Raw genomic sequence first — 15,401 nt, 5'->3', positions numbered from 1 at the left:
TTTGCTACTGTTCAGTTCATTATGGTCTTTTCTTTTCCATAAAATCGTCATAAATTGTAGGAATATCATTACATTGTTTATTTTAAAAACAATTATTACAAGAAATACTATAATAAAACAGTAATACAGTCGTCCCTTGCCACATGGTGGTTCAAATTTCGCAGCTTCACTCTATCATGGTTTTTCAAAAATATATTCGTTAATAAATCATGCTGGTTAAATCATGATTATGCACGGCCTATTATTGGTCCAAAATATGCATATTTAAGCAATTGTTACATATTGTTTGCCTAAATTAAGCATTGTCAAGCATAAAATGGCTAAATAAACAAAAACACAAATACAAGGAATTAAGAAGCAGCATTAAAACTGTGAATGTAGTATTCTACATCGGTCACTAGGTGTCAGTAATTGTTCAGTGAGACAAGCACCAGACACAGGCACAATAATAATAATAATAATAATAATAATAACAACACGGGCTACTGTTGTGGCCGTAATCCAGCTAAAACTCAACTCTGAACCCCTGACGTAATTTCCTGTCCACACGTCCGGAACACATTTATTGCAACACACACGACCACAAGTCTTATTTATGTCTTAAAAGTCTTATTTTCTCTGATGATGTCTACTATGTTGGGTAATACCAATGTAAAGGTGACTATTTGGGTGTTATTTCATGACTTGAGAGTTCACATAATGTTAAAAACCGTACTTAGAAGGTTGTAAACAGGTTTTCTATGCTCTAACTACAAAAACATTAAATTTATAAAAAAAGGAATCCTACTTCTCAGAAATGAATTTATCACGGTCGGGTCTGGACAATATACTGTGCAATGAAATGAATTGATATAGTATTCACTTTAACGATGGCAAATATATTTCATTTTGCAAGGAAGCCATATTTATGCCGGAGCAAAATAACCAGCTTGGTCTTACGTCGGCTGTGCTGCGTGCGCTGAAATCCCAACTGCGAGTCCTTGTTCAGGCCCATGCCCCACAGCTTGGTGACGTCTTTGGTAGAGGAGGCGATGAGGGTGAAGCCGTAACCACAAGCTGCTGAGGAGATCTAAACCAGAAGACACACATCTAGCATGCAGTAAAAAAAAAAATCATCAAAAGCCACTCCTGAGATGACGCCTGCTTAAATACCTGCTCTGCGGTCTCCAATCTATAAGGCGTCAGCTGGTATTTGCGAGGCTTTTTGCGGCCGCTGTCCGGCACGACAAAGCTGGGAATACCGAGCGCTCCGGTGAAGCTGAAGCCCCACACGAACACTTTGTGGCTGGGTTTCCTGTGCTGACCCACATACTGAAACACTGGAGCGTTGGTGCTTTGCTCCTGCTGGTTGGAGGCTTTGCTGAACGTTGCGTAGCCGCAGGCATCAAATCCTGAGATGATGCTGCGTCTAGCGCACAGTCCCACGCGTGTAGAGGCCATCCTGCTGAAAAATAGATCATTATTCCTATTTATTCTTAGTGAAATCTTTGGCAAGCATACTTTAGAGAGAGTGTCTACATTTGCTAACACCTTATTATTTTATAATTGTGTGTTCAATAGACAACAAAATAAGAATACTGCATTCAAGTATTTAGTATTTTTACCATTCAACTTTACATTTAACGACAGAAAATTAAACATAACAGCTGCCGTAGCTGCTGAGAGGTCCGCCCCGCGCCAAAGCAGTCAGTGTCAATGTGCAGTCAGCTCCGGCGGCACACCAAAAGCATAGTGGAGCTGTACCAACCATGAATCACGCATGCGCCAGGCGCGATGCTGCCGGTGTGGATCTCGTCGTGTTTTACAGAGCGGGGCGTAAAACGTAAATGTCTCTTAATCTTCATTAAATTACTACTCATTACACTCAAGCCTCATTCATACTCCGTCACTTAGCTGTCAGTATGTCAGGACGTGCGATGGGAGAACGTTGTGTGATAAATGAAACAAGTAGTCCTGACTACAAGATCGAGGGTGGAGGCTGGAGGCGAGTCCGGATGTAATTATTATGCTGTCTAGACTTTGGGAGGCGCTCGCCAAGATAAAATATTAAAATTATTTTTATGATGTGATGGCCAATTTTAAATTAACAAACCAAGAATCAAGTTTATTTGTAGTTCTAAACATAATTAAGGTGTTTTACTCACTTTTTTGTCTCTCCTTTTCCCCCCCAACAGCATTTGTTACAACATCATATGCAAATAGCATGCAAATTAGCTGATAACATCATCTGGTGACCTCTAGGACAGCCAATAGCTACAGTACCTTACTTACTAAGGAGTTGGCAACAGACGCGCGGTAATGAATGTCGAAAGCGCCTTGAACGCCGTCTGTTTTTCTTCTAACACACACCAGCTGCAAAGCAAGAATATAGACTATACTTATGGGGACAAAAATGGCCATTTGGAATTTGCATAAGAGCACCAAACATGGGACATTTGAAAGGTGGAAGAAAGTTTTATTCTCTGATAAGAAAAAATGGAACCTTGATGTTCCTGATGGCTTCCAACATTACTGGCATGACAAGGATCCACCTGAGATCTTTTCCACACGGCACAGTGGAGGGGGCGCCATCATCCCACCCCATCAACTGGGGTGCTTTTTCCTTCAATGAAACAATGGAGCTTCAGGTTGTGCAGGGGCGTCAAACGGTAGTTGGCTATGTGGAGATGTTGCAGGGGGCATCCCTCATGACTGAAGGCCCTTGTCTGTGTGGTCATGACTGGCGTTTTCAACAAGACAACACTGCACTTCACAATGCCCGCTTGACAAAGGACTTCTACCAGAGGAATAACCTCACTCTTCTGGGCCATCCTGCGTGCTCCCCTGATCTAAATCCAATTGACAACATTTAGGGATAGATGGCAAGGGAAGTTTACAAAAACGGACATCAGTCCCAGACAGTGGGTGCCCTCTATGAAGCCATCTTCACCAGCATCCTGGAAACACTGGCATCAAGCATGCACAAACCAATTTTCAGATGATGAACAAGAATGACACAGCTACTCATTACTGAGTCCTTTTGTGAACATTTTATTTCCATGTGAGGGGGGGCTCTGTTTTTTTTTTTTTTTAGCTAGGATCTTAAACTTTTGATCAGCTGATGAGCAGCCTATTTCACTTTAGTGCTTGTTTGCAATAAATTGCTTACTCTACACTCCCATTTCTTCGTTTTGCATTTTAAAGCTCTACTTAGAACCTCCTTAAGATCCAGCAGTGCAAAATGTAAATTCTTGCATGTCATTGCTCCCCCTTGCAGGCCTTATGACAATATTATGTGTAGAATTTAATTTTAAAAGAAGCAGTTTTATTCTGTGGTTCACTGAGACACACTAGTATAGGTTGTTAACAGCGTTCCATACTAAATTATTAATAAATCATCTTACCATATCGCATTCTAAACTACCGTGAATGTAAAATTGCCTTGCCTCTATTCCTTTCTGCCCAGCACCTGCTTAGCTTAATTCAACCCACGATGGTTTACACGATGTTGTCTTCTTTTACGACCACATTCAACACGATAAACTTACCTTTGTTACTTGTACTTTAAGCAGTGATGAGCCGTCTTAAGCGGTAAAGGCTTTCAAAGTCATCCACGCATGTTTATTTACATGCCGGCATCTTCACCCAGGAAATAGAACACATTTACTTCCGCTTTGTCTTCTTCATTACCATAAGTGAACGACCATGTCCCACACTTTGCACCGCGCCCTCTAAGGCACCAAAATGTAACTACACATTGATTTTTTTTTAGCCTTACATTCTCTAGAATAGTAAAACGTTTGATTTAACGTAATTCAAATTATTTTATTTTTATTAAAATGTCAAAATGATTTTTATATAGACAATACTTCAAAATAAGTAAAATTAAGTTGATGTATTTTTTTAATTTAAAAAAAATTCACAAAAACTCAAAAATAGGTTGGATTATCAAAACATTGTATTTATTTTTATTTTATGTTTTATCAAACGTTTGCTATAATAACAACATTTATTTTTTTTATAAATAATATACCATTTATAAATTATATCTGTTCTGTAGCAGGGCAAGGCAAGGCAAGTTTATTTATTGAGCACAATTCATACACAAGGTCATTCAAAGTGCTTTACAGAAAAGAAAGGTAAAATCACTTCATAAAACCATTCCATAAAAACATCAAATCATTCTAAAATCATTACATAACATTCCATAAATCATTCCATTAAACAAACAATTGAGTGCAGATAAAATACTTTCAGTTGTCATATGCACAGCTAAATTGAAGTGTTTTCAGCTTGGATTTGAACATTGCCAAAGTCGAAGACTGTCGCACATCTTCTGGTAGACTGTTCCAGATTTTGGCAGCATAAAACTGACACGCAGCCTTACCGTGTTTAGTCCTGACTCTGGGCACCCTTAGGAGACCACTGCCTGAGCTTCTCAGAGCCCGAGATGGTTTATGTGGCTCTAACATGTCAGTGATGTACTTTGGCGCAAGATCATGAAAAGACTTATACACAAGCACAGCTGTTTTAAAGTCTACTCTCTGAGCGACAGGAAGCCAGTTCAGAGGTCTGAGTCCTGCACTACCATGCTCATACTGTATTTCTTGGTTCTAGTCAGGCCTCAAGCAGCGTATGCTGTGACAGACTCCTCTTCCCTCCATGGTGACCTTTGTCTACTTTTAACCATTCTAACGTTGACAGGAGCAATCTAAAACATTGACAAAACTTGATGTATAAGAGCTCAACAGCATCTGCGCACGGTGTAGATGCAGCAGGTGTGTCCCAGGCCTGCGGTGAGGCCTGTGGTGAAGGTGAGGGAGGAGCTGCTGCATCTAAAACCGGAGGTCTGGATTCTGGAGGAGCGGCTGTGGTTGCTGTGGCTGAATCCTTTGCTGGGTCCTTGGGTGGCGAGGCAGGAGTTCTTCTCTCGCCCTTCTTCTCATCTCTCGGTGGCAGCACAGGATCTGGTCCACGCCCCATTGTAATGCCTCAAAGCATGGAGGAGGTTATTTGTCAGTCGTCTCACTCCACCTCTGTTCAGGTGCGGGCCTTTTCCTTTAAACAGATCCTCTCTTTGCCAGAAGAGATTGAAATTCTCCTTGAAGTGCAGTCTTCTGCAGTCAGAGACTTTGGAGAGCCATGTGTTCAGCTGAAGCAGCCGGCTGGATTTGTTCACCCTCCTGTCGATGTTTGGGAGAGGTCAACCGATGAACGTTGGTATCGCCACTTTATCAAGACTCTCAAATAGTTCATCAAAGTCTTTTTTTACGGTTTCAGACTGTTGCTTTCTGACATCCACTGCACCCACGTGACCAATCAGATGTTTCCTCCACTTTGTGTTTTGCCAGTTCCTCAGGTATCAGTTTTGTGATGTCAGAGACAGTGGCTCTTGGATAGCTGGAAGTAGCCATTCTGTTTATGTTTATGTGACATATGGCTCTGTCTCCAAGCACCAGACTATCTTTGACCTTGACACTCGGCACAGTTTTTCTGTCTGCCACTTTGTGCTGACTTCATGGTGATACTTTTCTCTCTGTTTGTTATAAACAGTCACATTTGGCTCTGACGGCGGTAAAAATCCCTTCCTGATCTTTATTTCAGGTGATGATAAATCACCATAGATACCAACATTTCAACTTGGCATCAAGTCTCTTGTAAGTGTCTCTGCAGAGTCTTGGAAAAGACACAGTATCGTTTAGGTTGTACGTAACAGGCTTTGTTCGGATTACTTATCCGGGCATGTTGAGAGAGTTGTGGTCGCTGGCTCGTCAGATATGTTGGAAAAATAAAAAAATGACTAAAAAAGTCTTAGTTTACTTAAAAGAAAAGAAATTAAATCATCTCCAAAACTTAGTGACAAAGGAGAATTATTTCAAAGTGAAAAAAAAGCAGTAAGCGACAGAAGCAAGTAGAAGCAAGCAAAGACACGTCAGCACTCGACAGAAGCAGGAAGCAAATACCCTACAAATTAATAAATACATTACTTATAAATAATATATTTTCAATTTTTTTTTCATTAACGTCTTATTCATACTGTCTACAGGCAATCCAACATAAGCTAGTAAATTCCATCCATCCATCCATCCATCCATCCATCCATCCATTTTCCTCCGCTTACTCGGGTCCGGGTCGTGGGGGCAGCAGTCTCAGAAGGGAAGCCCAGACTTCTCGGTCCCCGGCCACCTCCTCCAGTTCCACCGGGAGGACACCAAGGCGTTCCCAGGCCAGCTGTGAGACATAATCCCTCCAGCATGTCTTATGTCTGCCCCGGGGCCTTCTGCCCGGGACACCTCACCAGAGAGGCGTCCGCCGGACTAGATGCCCAAGCCAACTCAATTGGCTCCTCTGGATGTGAAGGAGCAGCGGCTCTATTCTGAGCCCCTTTCGGATGACCGAGCTCCTCACCCTATCTCTTAGCATGAGTCCAGTTACCCGACGGAGGAAACTTGTGTCCGCGATCTCGTTCTTTCGGTCATGACTCAAAGCTCATGACCATAGGTGAGAGTGGGAACATAACATTGATCGACTGGTAAATTGAGAGCTTTGCCTTCCAGCTCAGCTCTCTCTTCACCACGACGATCCGGCACAGCGACCGCATTACTGCAAACGCTGCATCCATCTGCCTATCGACCTCACGCTCCAACCTTCCCTCACTTGTGAACAAGACCCCGAAATACTTGAACTCCCCCACCTGGGGCAGGACCTCACTCCCAACCTGGAGGGAGCAATCCACCCATTTTTGACTGAGAACCATGGCCTCAGATTTGGAGGTGCTGAGTCTCATCCCAGAAGCTTCACACTCAGATGCAAACGGCTCCAGTAAACGCTGACGGTCACAGCCCGATGAGGCCATCAGGACCACATCGTCTGCAAATAGCAGAGACGAGATCCCAAGGCTTCCAAACTGGACTCCCTCGACGCCTTGAAAATTATGAACAGAATCAGTGACAAAGGGCAGCCTTGGTGGAGGCCAATGTTCACCGGAAACAGTCAACTTACTGCTGGCAATGCGCACCAGGCTCCTGCTCTGGTTGTACAATGACCTAATGGCACATGGTAGCATGCCGTCAATGCCATACTCCAGAGCACCCCCCACAGGACACCGCGAGGGACACGGTCGAATGCCTTTTCTAAGTCCACAAAGCACATGTGTAGCCTCCAGTACCCTTGCAAGGGTGTAGAGCTGGTCCAGTGTTCCACGACCAGGACAAAAACCACAATCGCGCCCCTCCAGGTCACACTGTCATTGCCCGCATGGCCGTTGAAGACTCCCAGTAGAACGACGTTATCACCAGCTGGAGTGCTCTGAACTGCTGTTTGGAGCATGCGCACAAACGACAGTCAGGACCCTATCCCCGACCTGAAGGCGTAGGGAAATGACACTCTCGTTCACCGGGGATGACTCCAACACAAAGGCACAGAGCCGGGGGGGTTATTAATAGGCCCACACCAGCTCTCCGCCTCTCCCCTGCAGCAACTCCAAAGTAGAACACGGTCCAGCCCCTCTTGAGGAGTTTGGTTCCAGAACCCAAACATGGTGAGTCCGACTGTGTCTAGTCGGAATCTCTCAACCTCTCGCACTAGTTGTAGTTCGGACTCCTTCCCCACCAGAGAAGTGACATAACTTACTGCTAGTAAGTTTTATATATATATATATATATATATATATATATATACAGTCAAACCTGTCTTAGTGGCCACCTTTATAGAACGGCCACCTGCCTATAGCAGCCACTGAAAAATCCCCCGCAGCAAATTTACATGTTATAGACCCTGTGTATAGCAGTCACCTGTCCAACGCAGCCAGCAGCCACCCATTTTGTCTCCCTTGGTCAATATCTGACCGCATATAGCGGCCAAATTACCAACTCAAGTAGAAGCTTCATGCACGAAAAAGTTTTGTTTTTCAATCAATGAAGCCGTCGTGTGTAGACTTTAATTACTGAGTCCTAGCTCAGTCACAATCATTCACAAGATCCACACAAACTGTCAGTTGTTCCACATAAAAAAGCCGTCTTCTTTTGAGCTTGCTATTTCCTGGTCAAACATGTAACTTTAAGAGCATTTGCACCAAAACATTACTGCAAAGTAGGCTGGGAACAGGACGTGCTCCCAGCGACGCTACAATAAAAAAAAAACATACGCTAGCATGCATGCGGCAGCGGGAGCAAAACTGAGTTCGGTTGTACTTAATTGAAGTATTTTAGAATGTACTCACGTTATTTTTCATCAATCCTCATCCACAAATCCATCAAAGTCCTCATCTTCTGTATTCAACACAAAAAAGAGCCGTCTTCTTTTCCGTTCGCTACTAGTCTGTTAACTTGTCAGTGTGATTCAGCTCCGAAGCAAAGAAGGAAACTTCTCCTGTTGCTTCTGCCAACTTTATTTCTTGAACGCGGCCACCAGACAGCAGCTCAGAACACACACACATCTCTCAGCATCGTCTCTCCTTCCTGCTTGCTCACAAGGCAAAGGTTAAACAAGCCCCACTACATAGCTGTCCAGGCAATGCCTGTAACAAGTGACATTGTTTATTTCCTGGTGTGAGACAATGTGCACTGGTCAATACTGTAATGCCGCTTGTTGTGGGGAAGGAGAGACTCACGTCGCTGATGCACTTTAATGGCTTTATTAACAGCGGAGAACACTGCAGGACTTTACATCCACGGCAACATAAACACACTTCCCAACTCTCTCGAAAATCACAGCTAGCACTGAACCTAGCTCTCCTGCTCGGGACGCCCACCGTCACTTCCCGTCACTTCCTGATGAACTAAAGCTGTAATGACACTCTGCCGTATAAAAAGTAAAATATTAAAAACAAGCGTAAGACATTACTAGCACAGCTTTGTTCTGTGGGTCGTGGATAATAACAAGCCTAGTAGTGCTGTACAGCTTTTATACGCAGTACCACAGTGCCCTCTACTGGTCAACGTTATTATTTTTTTCCCCTTTTTTTTCTCTACTGGTCAACATTCAAACTGGACACCAACCCCTCTATAGAGGCCACCTGTCTATCGCGGCCACTTTTGCAGACTCCCTCTAGTGGCCGCTATAGACAAGTTTGACTGTATATACATATATATATATATATATATATATATATATATATATATATATATATATATATATATATATATTTGTGATACAAGTGACAAAGCATGTTATTATTGGTAGTATTATTAGTATCAAAAAGTCTTAGTATTAGTATCCATCCATCCATTTTCTATACCACTTATCGCGGGTAAGATGGAGCCTCTCCCAGCTGACTTTGGGCGACAGGCAAGGTACACCCAGGACTGGTCACCAACCAATCACAGGGCACATATAGACAAACAACATTCACACTCACACCTATGGACAATTTAGAGTCACCAATTAACCTAACATGCATGTTTTTGTAATGTGGGAGGAAACCGGAGTACCCGGAGAAAACCCCATGCACGCATGGGGAGAACATGCAAACTCCACACAGAAATGCCTAAGGGAGAATCGAACCCAGGTCTTCCTGATCTCCAGACTGTTACTGTGTTGGCCAACATGCTAACCACTAGACCACCGTGCGACCCAGTATTAGTATTACATTTCAAATTTTTCACACCTCCATTTTTGTTGTTCTTTTATATATTTATCTTGTTGAATTGTACTTTTGAATTAAATAGGAGATGCGGGCCACACATGGGTCCCAGGGCCACACATGGGTCCCAGGGCCACCCCTAGTTTGCGGTGCCTTGCTCATAATTACATTGTATTGCATGGCAAGTCCATAATCTACTTTTATGACACTTAAGATGTGGTGTGGAAGTTTGTTAATGCGGCACACAGCTGAGCTTCATTTGTCACATCATTCTTCTCTTCATTCAACTTCTGCCAGTGCAACTTGAGGCCATCTTTTGTAGACTATAACCAGATTATGGTGACGACAGGAGGGGTGTGTTTCATAAATTGTGGGTGTCAGGTGAGGGACGCGGCTGCAGGAGGCATGCGGCCTTGCATCAAGCAGACCAGTGGAGACAGTAATCCTTTAAGAGGATCACGTTTGAAGGTGCAGGGGGAAGGAAGGAAGGCATAGAAGTAAATGTCGGGTAGAAGCTTTTATTTATAGCACTTTATGTCATTTTGTCATAAATAGGATCAATTTCAGTTGGTGGCAATGCACGCTTATTTTTTTGTACACAGTGATGCAGGGGAACGTTGATAAGGATGCAAACTGAGGGGAGGAGTTAAGGTAAGATGTCTTACATGTCAAACGCTCGTCTCTCAGCATTCCCGAGTTACATACGGTGGGGTGAAAAAATGTTTGCACCTTTCCTGATTCGTTATTTTTTTGCATGTTTGTCACATATAAATGATTCAGATCATCAAACAAATGTAAATATTTGTCAATGACAACTCAACTGAATACAGAATGCAGCTTTTAAAGGAAACTTTTTATTATTGAGGGAGAAAAAAAAATCACACCTACATGGCTCTGTGTGAAAAAAGTGATTGCCGCCCCCCCCAGAAAGAAAGTAACTGAGATCTATCAGTCTGCAAAAGGTTAGGTCATTTCTAAAGCATCGAGACTCCAGCGAACCACAGTGAGAGCCATTATCCACAAATGGCAAAAACATGGAACAGTGGTGAACCTTCCCAGGAGTGGCTGGCCAATCAAAATTACCCCAAGAGCGCAGCAACGACTCATCCAAAAGGTCACAAAAGACCCCACAAAAACATCCAAAGTACTGCAGACGTCACTTGCCTCAGCTAAGGTCAGTGTTCATGACTCCACCATAAGAAAGACAAAAACAGCCTGCATGGCAGAGGTCCAAGACTAAAACCACTGCTGAACAAAAAGAACATTAAGGCTCGTCTCAATTTTGCCAGAAAACATCTTGATGATCCCCAAGACCTTTGGGAAAATACTCTGTGGTCTGACCAGACAAATGTTGAACTTTTTGGAAGGTGTGTCCCATTACATCTGGTTTAAAAAGTAACGCCGCATTTCAGAAAAAGAACATCATACCAACAATAAAATATGGTGGTGGTAGTGTGATGGTCTGGGGCTGTTGCTGCTTCAGGCCCTGGAAGACTTGCTGTGGTTGTTTGTCTATAAGTGCCCTGCGATTGGCTGGCGACCAGTCCAGGGTGTACCCTGCCTCTTGTCCGAAGTCAGCTGGGATAGGCTCCAGCATACGCCCGCCACCCTAATGAGGAGAAGTGGTATAGAAAATGGATGGATGGATAGTCAAAGTCCTGACCTGAATCCTATTGAGATGCTGTGGCATGACCTTAAAAAGGCACCTCATGCTGGAAAACCCTCCAATGTGGCTGAATTACAACAATTCTGCAAAGATGAGTGGGCCAAAATTCCCCCACAGCGCTGTAAGAGACTCATTGCAAGTTATCACAAACGCTTGATTGCAGTTGTTGCTGCTAAGGGTGGCCCAACCACTTATTAGCTTTAGGGGGCAATCACTTTTTCACACAGGGCCATGTAGGTTTGGATTTTTTTTTTTCTCCCTTAATAATAAAACGTTTCATTTAAAAGCTGCATTTTGTGTTAAGTTGTGTTGTCATTGACTAATACTTACATTTGTTTGATGATTGAGGACCATTAGTGTATGCTTGTGCTGAAAGACAAGCATTCATACTAAAACCGTCTTGCATTGAAAGATATTTATCATCGGAATGCTGAGAGACAAGCTGATCGCTATTACAGTATGCATCAAAAATATTGTCATAACTTTTGTTGACTATTTAGCTCGCTAGCTTCCTTCGTCGTGAGCGAATGATGGCAACTGAAGAGCGAAGGGGAGCGTTATTGCAACTGGAACTAATCGATGCACGACGGCAGTCATTTTTATGGCAAATGAGAGAAGGCATTTGCGGAGGTGGGCTGTACGCCCTCTGAAAAAGGTGTACACAGACAGGAAATAATGCACCACAAACCGACCAATCACAGCTAGACATTGTCACGGCAGAGCAAGGATTTTTTTGGAGGTACACAGAGACTGAAACCTGAAAAATGCAACAAAATGTGAAGCGTGTTTAAGGGTGAAACTGCATTATGTTGAAGGACGGCTGACAGCCACCAGGGAGAATACTTGCTCACTATGAAGAGTATGTTTGAATTGTTCATCCAGTGACCAAATAAGGAAAAGCAGCCATGCCAGTGCTGCAGGTGCTGTGCAGTCTGATTGGCTGGCTGGGTCTCTACATGGCGTTCTGCCGGGTCTCCCCTCATCGGGGGCCCGAGTGGAATTGTCGCATGGTCACGCTGTCCCACGGCGTGGTCATCGTCCTGCTGACGGCGTACGTCATCTTCATAGACGGACCCTGGCCCCTCACACACGCAGGTTAGCATCAATGCCAGAATGGAGATGAAGTTAATACCCAACATGCAAGCAGTCATTGGTTGCTCTAATTCGCAGGTACAGCAAACACTCCACACCAGATTTGGGCCCTGTCCGTCTGCCTCGGCTACTTCCTCTTCGACATGGGCTGGTGTGTGTGCTTCGGCACGGAGGGCAGCGTCATGCTGGCCCACCACGCTGCCAGCATCACTGGCATCCTTCTGGCGCTGCTGATGGGCGTGTCGGCCTGCGAGACCTGCGCCGTGATCTTCGGCAGCGAGGTCACCAACCCCCTGCTGCAGACCCGCTGGTTCCTGCGTCGCCTGGACCTCTACGACAGCCTGCTGGGCGACGCCGTGGACCTGCTCTTTATTTTTTTGTTCGCCACTGTTCGCGTGGGTGTGGGTGCGGCCATGTTTTACCATGAGCTGACCTCGGCGAGAACGACAAAGGTCATGAAGCTTGGTGGTGTGGTCATGTACGGACTGGCGTGGGTGTTCATGGTGGACATCGCCAGATTCGGCTATAAGAAGAGTCGTGTTAGGTACAAGCAGTGGAGGGAAAAGCACAAGGAAGTCAACATGGATGGACAACACTTAGACAAGAAAAAAGATGACATTAGACTTGAAGACAATTCAGCAGTAGACAAAGACTGACTGATCACACTGCCATCTGCAGGCACTGGGAGGAACTGCACTTGTATCGTTTAAGAACTCTCATTTGGTCAAGAGGAAGCTCATATTTGCCATCTCCACCAGCAGTACCATAGAAAATAATTGAGCTCTGGTCCCATACTGCCCTCTAGTGACTCACAGGCTCAATTATGATAATATTTGAGATACAACTACTGTCATTTGTACAAAGGTAAACTAAAAGCACTTGTTTATATATTAATATTCAAGTGTACCAACAAATACTAGGGCCACTTGTAAAAGAAAAAAATAAAGATGCAACATAAGAAAAAAGTTGTAAAGTTTTACAATAATATTGTATTTTGCTTACAAGTAAAGCTTTTTTTCCACAATATGACAATTCCTTTCTTGCAATGTATATATTTTTCAGAATCAAAAAAAATGTTTCACATAAAATACATTTATACAATATTGCAACTTTTTCTCTGAGTAATACAGCTGTATTTTCATAGAGTTATTAGCTTTTCTTGCTAAATTTATTTTAACTTATTCACAAAAAATAACAAAAATGTAAGACTCTATTCTAGTTACATCTTGATTTTAATTACAGCCTCAAAATTTTGTCACATGACTGTGTTTTAGGTAATGTAATTTAGGTAATTTAGGATGCCCATGCCCTCTGACGGCTGCAAGAGGCTCCCAGGCCAGCTATCTCACTTAGCAACAGTCCAAGTACATTTTCCACACACACACACGCCATACTTCCGGCCTTCAAAATAAGAGCAGCACACATCCTGTAATCGTGGTAATAAAATAAGGGTGTCTTAAAAAGTAGCTTACATTAATAAAACGATAGCAGTTGCATCTGCAACTACATCTTCTTTAACCACAAACACAGATATGATCGTTTGTTGAGGATTCTGTAGCATTGAAAAGTTAGAAAAAGTTAGAATACTGGACAAAATTGTCCAATGATGTGTTGATTTATTTAATATTTTATTCACTGAGAAAAGTAAACACAATCTATGGTGATAAAATAAGTCCATCCATCCATTTTCTATGCCGCTTCTCCTCATTAGGGTCGCGGGGGCATGCTGGAGCCTATCCCAGCTGACTTCGGGCGACAGGCGGGGTATCCATAGGGCCCTAAGTAAGCAACCATACTTTTATCCATCCATCCATCCATCCATCCATTTTCTATATCGCTTCATCCTCATTAGGGTCGCAGGCCATACTTTTATCTAAAAAACAAAATTCAAGCTAATTGTAGTACTTCAATAGATAAAGGGATCAGGGGATTAGATAGCTGCCTGAAAGGCAGCCACTCATGGCGGCGCCGGTAAAAACCAAACAAACATGATTGTGATTAATCACGATTAATCACAGAGTAGACATGATTAACTTGATGAAATGTTTTAATGGCTTGACAGCACTACTTTATTCTATTAATAATACGTTATTTTTCTAAGATTCTGACCTTTTTCAGGTAAAATTACATCTTTATTCATGTAATATTTGTGACTCCCATAGTTCTCGTTTAGGCCTCGGATAACACAAATATTACTGAAAAGGCGCAGTTCATTTTCTATAATGTTTAAATAAAGAGAGATTAGTTGATAAGAGTCCAGAAAGGAATGAGAACGGTGAACGATTGATTGAATAGAATGACCTGTCGATAGATACCGTACATACAGTATCAGCCATCCCTGAGCATGCAACACTCTTGCTACAAAAAGATGTGCTTATCGTTTTATTTGACAGGAGACGTACACGTACATTGCGGATTTGACAGCTGTGGGCGGAGCCTTTAAACAAATAAATACCATGACGTCATTCAAATCTAAAAAGATCTTTCCTACAATACCAATAAGCGTTAAATATCCATTGTGTTAATTAACAGGGTTAAAATCATTGCAGTCAAATTGGAACTAAGGTTAATACTGCAGGAATACACATCATTAAATGTTCTTTGTGTATAAAAAAAACAGTTACAAACCTTTGATATACAGTCAGAATTGTACATTAAGTTAATTTACAATTAAGAGTTTTAACAATCCTTTGTGTTTATATATATTTATATATATATATATATATATTTTTTTTTTAATGATATTTTATTCCTTAATGAGATGTGTGCAGTCTTGCGGCCTGTGAGTGTGACGAGTTGTTCTGGTGTACCCGAAGCAAGAGAAGCAAAGCACGCGAAGCTTTTAGAGACTCACAACAACAAGACGAAAACATCCGCCTAGGAGGTTGTCAACGCTCTGTTTGAGTCCAAGAGGGTCATATGTGACCTCCGTCGTATGTCCAGTGTGATTGGAAGAATACGCCACCATCTTCAGTGTTTGCTCTGTGATGCCTTCAAGTCCTTCTGATGATAACGGGAAGCCTGTCGTCACTGAATGCCATCTGGAAAACAAGCCCAAAATGTTAGCTATCATAATGAAAA

General features: G+C 42.8%; 3 protein-coding genes across 13 annotated transcripts in view; 1 reads left to right on the top strand and 2 right to left on the bottom strand.

Annotated features, from left to right (window-relative positions):
* Window positions 1-8,426, bottom strand: part of rcc1l (RCC1 like) — a 48,603-nt gene extending 40,177 nt beyond the window's left edge. For 4 of the 7 annotated variants that reach the window (XM_054754726.1, XM_054754727.1, XM_054754728.1 and 1 more), the window contains exons 1-3: window positions 3,528-3,628; window positions 1,153-1,444; window positions 940-1,069 (exon numbers count right to left, since the gene is read on the bottom strand). In XM_054754726.1, the coding sequence (XP_054610701.1) occupies window positions 940-1,069; window positions 1,153-1,440 (418 nt within the window). In that variant the 5' untranslated portion in view covers window positions 1,441-1,444; window positions 3,528-3,628. Of the gene's footprint in view, window positions 1-939; window positions 1,070-1,152; window positions 1,445-2,271; window positions 2,472-3,527; window positions 3,629-8,200 lie in introns of those variants that run through there. The other 3 variants (XM_054754724.1, XM_054754723.1, XM_054754725.1) reach the window with 3 other exon arrangements.
* Window positions 8,427-10,022: 1,596 nt separating this feature from the next.
* On the top strand, window positions 10,023-13,374 carry LOC129168973 (TLC domain-containing protein 5-like). Of its 4 annotated transcripts, none has more exons than XM_054754872.1 (4): window positions 10,023-10,070; window positions 10,165-10,213; window positions 12,111-12,323; window positions 12,399-13,374. In XM_054754872.1, exons 3-4 carry the CDS (start codon window positions 12,134-12,136, stop codon window positions 12,974-12,976), a joined length of 768 nt encoding a protein of 255 aa, XP_054610847.1. In that variant the 5' UTR covers window positions 10,023-10,070; window positions 10,165-10,213; window positions 12,111-12,133; the 3' UTR covers window positions 12,977-13,374. The 4 variants fall into 4 exon arrangements, with proteins under 4 accessions (XP_054610847.1, XP_054610845.1, XP_054610844.1 ...); XM_054754871.1 differs by having other exon boundaries at window positions 10,036-10,070; window positions 11,729-12,323; XM_054754870.1 differs by having other exon boundaries at window positions 10,029-10,213.
* The window catches only part of arhgef12b (Rho guanine nucleotide exchange factor (GEF) 12b), a 51,081-nt gene continuing 49,025 nt past the window's right edge, over window positions 13,346-15,401 (bottom strand). For both annotated transcript variants that reach the window (XM_054754865.1, XM_054754866.1), the window contains exon 36: window positions 13,346-15,361. In XM_054754865.1, the coding sequence (XP_054610840.1) occupies window positions 15,348-15,361 (14 nt within the window). In that variant the 3' untranslated portion in view covers window positions 13,346-15,347. The remainder of the gene's footprint in view (window positions 15,362-15,401) is intronic.

The sequence above is a fragment of the Dunckerocampus dactyliophorus genome, chromosome 16 (assembly GCF_027744805.1).
Source record: "Dunckerocampus dactyliophorus isolate RoL2022-P2 chromosome 16, RoL_Ddac_1.1, whole genome shotgun sequence".
Classification (NCBI taxonomy): domain Eukaryota; kingdom Metazoa; phylum Chordata; class Actinopteri; order Syngnathiformes; family Syngnathidae; genus Dunckerocampus; species Dunckerocampus dactyliophorus.
Note: the sequence above shows the minus strand (reverse complement) of the source record. Positions and strands in the feature narration are given on the sequence as shown.